The sequence below is a fragment of the Mesitornis unicolor genome, unplaced genomic scaffold, assembly GCF_000695765.1.
Source record: "Mesitornis unicolor isolate BGI_N332 unplaced genomic scaffold, ASM69576v1 scaffold26258, whole genome shotgun sequence".
Classification (NCBI taxonomy): domain Eukaryota; kingdom Metazoa; phylum Chordata; class Aves; order Mesitornithiformes; family Mesitornithidae; genus Mesitornis; species Mesitornis unicolor.
In genome coordinates, this window is record NW_010202906.1 from 670 (window position 1) to 4,893 (window position 4,224).

General features: G+C 62.8%; 1 protein-coding gene across 1 annotated transcript in view; it reads right to left on the bottom strand.

The window, feature by feature from the left end:
- LOC104545418 (epithelial discoidin domain-containing receptor 1-like) overlaps positions 1-3,649 on the bottom strand; it is a gene marked incomplete at both ends in the record, with an annotated part of 4,309 nt that extends 660 nt beyond the window's left edge. Inside the window, 4 exons of the mRNA XM_010190556.1 lie at positions 475-577; positions 1,324-1,471; positions 2,493-2,721; positions 3,547-3,649. Of these exons, the coding sequence (XP_010188858.1) occupies positions 475-577; positions 1,324-1,471; positions 2,493-2,721; positions 3,547-3,649 (583 nt within the window). The remainder of the gene's footprint in view (positions 1-474; positions 578-1,323; positions 1,472-2,492; positions 2,722-3,546) is intronic.
- Between the last annotated feature and the right edge of the window lie 575 nt (positions 3,650-4,224).

Here is a 4,224-nt window from a genome sequence, read left to right on the forward strand (position 1 = left end):
GGGTCCCCAAATGCCTGGGTCTCCCCATGGGCCAACTGGGAACCCCCCAAGGGGCAACTTGGGGATCAAGGGGTCCCCAAATACCTGGGTCCCCCCATGGGGCAACTGGGAACCCCCCCATGGGGCAACTTGGGGCGTTAAGGGGTTCCCAGATGTCTGGATCCCCCCATGGGGCAACTGGGAGCCCCCCATGGGGCAACTTGGGGGGTCAAGGGGTCCCCAAATGCCTGGGTCCCCCCATGGGGCAACTGGGAACCCCCCATGGGGCAACTTGGGGAGTCAAGGGGTCCCCAAATGTCTGGATCCCTTCATGGGGCAACTGGGAACCCCCCATGGGATCCAGATCCCAATTTGGGGACAATTGGGGCTGTTTTGGGGACATCTGGGGACAACTGGGGGGACAACGAGGGCCAGAGGGGGCAATCTGGGGCCAGTCTGGGGCCAGGTGACCCTCAGGGACAGTTGGGGACTCACGGGCCAGCGCTGGAGCCATCGTAGGTGGAGTCGTTGAGGACGATGGGCACGGGGTCAAAGGTCATCGCTTGTCCCCGCGGGGCCGTGTAGGACAGGAGCCCGGCTGGGAACAAGGGACATGTCACCATGGGGCCACCACGGGGTCACCACAGGGCCACCACAGGGTCACCAAGGCGCCACCATTGAGTCACCATTGGGGTCACCACGGGGTCACCTTGGGGTCACTGTGGTCCCACCACGGGGTCACCATGGGGCCACCATGGAGTCACCATTGGGTCACCATGAGGCCACCACAGGACCACCATTGGGTCACCATTGGAGTCACCATTGGGGTCACCATGAGGCCACCATGGGGCCACCATTGGGTCACTATGGGACCACCACAGGGCCACCATTGGATCACCATGGGATCACCTTGGGGTCACCATGGGGTCACTATGAGGCCACCATGGGACCACAACAGGGCCACCATTGAGTCACCATTGGGCCACCATGGGACCACCATTGGGTCACTATGGGGTCACCTTGGGGTCACCATGGGGCCACCATGGGGCCACCATGGGGTCACCATGGGGTCACCATGCGGCCACCATGGGGTCACCATGGGGTCACGATTGGGGTCACCATGAGGTCACCACGGGGCCACTATGGGATCACCATGGGGTCACGATTGGGGTCACTATGGGATCACCATGTGGCCACCATTGGGTCACCAGGGGGTCACCAGGGGGTCACTGTGGAGCCACCAACCATGGGGTTGCATGAGGGATGTGGGGAGGTGACAGGGGTTGGTGACAGGGGTTGGTGACAGGGGGTGGTGACAGGAGGAGGTGACAAGGGGACACTCACCATCCCATGGGCACCCGTAGAGCTCCAGGCGCAGGCAGACGCTCATGGCACGGGGGGCCCGGGGGTAGACACGAAGGGCCCGGGCCACCGGGGGAGGGGACAGGTCCTTCAGGACCACCCCCTCGGGGTCCTCGTTGCCCCCGATCACCTGTGGCAATGGGGGACGCTGGGGTCCACTGGGGACGTGGGTGCCACCAAGGGGGACCTCTCTGGTGGCCCCATGGGAGCCCATGACCACCCAAGGTCCCCAAGACGTCCCCAAGGTCCCCAATGCCCCCAATGACCTCAAGATGTCCCCAAAGTCCTTGGTCGCCTCAGCACCCCAACATCCCCAAGGTCCCCAAGATGTCCCCAAGACGTCCCCGCTGTCCCTGCTCACCTCGGCGCCCCAGCGGTCGCGCCACCGCAGCCAGCGGGGTGACCGCAGGACCCCAACATCCCCAAGGTCCCCAAGGTCCCCAAGGTCCCCAAGGTGTCCCCAATGTCCTCAAGACGTCCCCAGGGTCCCTGGTCACCTCAGCACCCCAACATCTCCAGGGTCCTCAGGGTCCCCAATGACCTCAACACCCCAATACCCCCAAGGTCCCCAATATCCCCAATGTCCCCAAGGTCCCCAATGACCTCAACACCCCAACATCCCCAAGGTCCCCAAGATGTCCCCAAGGTCCCCAATGTCCTCAACACCCCAATACCCCCAAGGTCCCCAAGATGTCCCCAAGCTCCCCAATGTCCTCAACACCCCAACATCCCCAAGGTCCCCAAGACGTCCCCAATGTCCCCAATGACCTCAGGACCCCAACATCCCCAAGGTCCCCAAGATGTCCCCAAGGTCCCCAATGACCTCAACACCCCAGTATCCCAACATCCCCAAGGTCTCCAAGATGTCCCCAAGGTCCCCAAGGTGTCCCCAAAGTCCTCAAGATGTCCCCAACATCCTTGGTCACCTCAGCACCCCAACATCCCCAAGGTCCCCAATGACCTCAACACCCCAGTATCCCAACATCCCCAAGGTCTCCAAGATGTCCCCAAGGTCCCCAAGGTGTCCCCAAAGTCCTCAAGATGTCCCCACCATTCCCCAAGATGTCCCCAAGGTCCCCAATGACCTCAACACCCCAACATCCCCAAGGTCCCCAAGATGTCCCCAAGACGTCCCCGCTGTCCCTGCTCACCTCGGCGCCCCAGCGGTCGCGCCACCGCAGCCAGCGGTGCCGGTCGCGGCTGTAGCGCAGGCGGTAGGCGTGGGCGAACTCCCTGCCGTGTCCCCCCGCGTGGCGTCCCTGTGTCCCCACCAGCGTCACCAGGTGCAGCCGCCCCAGGTCCACCTCCAGGAACTCCTCCTCCTCTGGGAACACGGGGCCCGCCGGGCACCAGGCACCGTCCCCATCGCTGCGACCCAGCCTGGAGACATCGGGGACGTCTTGGGGACATTGGGGACATCTTAGGGACACCAGGGGACATGGGGATGCTTGGGGGCACTGGGTGATGTCCCCATCGTGGTGATCAAGGTTGGGGACATCTTGGGGACACTGGGGGATGTGGGGATTCTTGGGGGCACCAGGGGATGTTCCCATTGCTGTAACCCAACCTGGGGACATTGGGGACGTCTTGGGGACATTGGGGACACCAGGGGACACCAGGGGATGTCTCCATTGTGGTGGTCCAGGTTGGGGACAGAGGGATGGCCTGGGGACATCAGGGATGGCGTGGGGACACTGGGGGATGTGGGGATGCTTGGGGACACCAGGGGATGTTCCCATTGCTGTAACCCAACCTGGGGACATCGGGGACGTCTTGGGGACTTTTGGGAAGTCCTGGGGACACTGGGGGCGTCTTGGGGACATCGGGGACACCAGGGGACGTGGGGATGCTTGGGGACACTGGGAGATGTCCCCATTGTGGTGGCCCAGGTTTGGGACATGGGAATGGCCTGGAGACATCAGGGACATCTTGGGGACACCAGGGGACGTGGGGATGCTTGGGGACAACAGGGGATGTCCCCATTGTGGTGGTCCAGGCTGGGGACACTGGGGGACACAGGGGAGCCCTGGGAGTGGACACTGGGCCATACTGGGCCATACTGGGACCCATTGGCCACAGCACACAGCAGCGGGAGCCCTGGGAGGGGACACTGGGTGGGATGGGGGTGCACTGGGGAGCAGGGTACTGGGTGTTACTGGCGTGTACTGGTTTATACTGGTGTATACTGGTGCGTACTGGGCTCACCGGCCGTGGCGGGCGGCGGTGGAGTCGGACCAGGCGCTGGAGGCCGAGAGGCGGCTGTCGGGGATGGAGCCGTCCTCCATGCCCAGGGCAAAGCGGCACCTGCCTGGGGGACACGGGGACATTTGGTGACATTGGGGGCGATGGGGGGTCAATGGGGGCATTGGGGACATTGGGGACACTGGGACATTGGGGACATTGGGGTCGTTGGGGTCAATGGGGGCATTGGGGATGGGGGGGACATTGGAGTCATTGGGGACATGGGGACATTTGGGGTCATTGGGGTCATTAGGGTCAAAGGGGACATTGGGGTCATTGGGGACATTGGGGTCAATGGGGACATGGGGACATTGGGGACATTGGGGTCGTTGGGATCAATGGGGATATTGGGGATGGAGGGGACATTGAGGATATTGGGGTCAATGGGGACAGTGGGGACATGGGGACATTGGGGTCAATGAGGACACTGGGATCATTGGGGTCATTGGGGTCAATGGGGTCATTGGGGACATTGGGGTCAATGGGGACATTTGGGAACATTGAGGACATTAGGGACATGGGGACATTTGAGGTCATTGGGGTCATTGGGGTCAATGGGGACATTGGGGTCATTGGGGTCAATGGGGTCAATGGGGACATGGGGGCCATTGGGGCCTTGGGGGCAATGGGGGCAATGGGGCC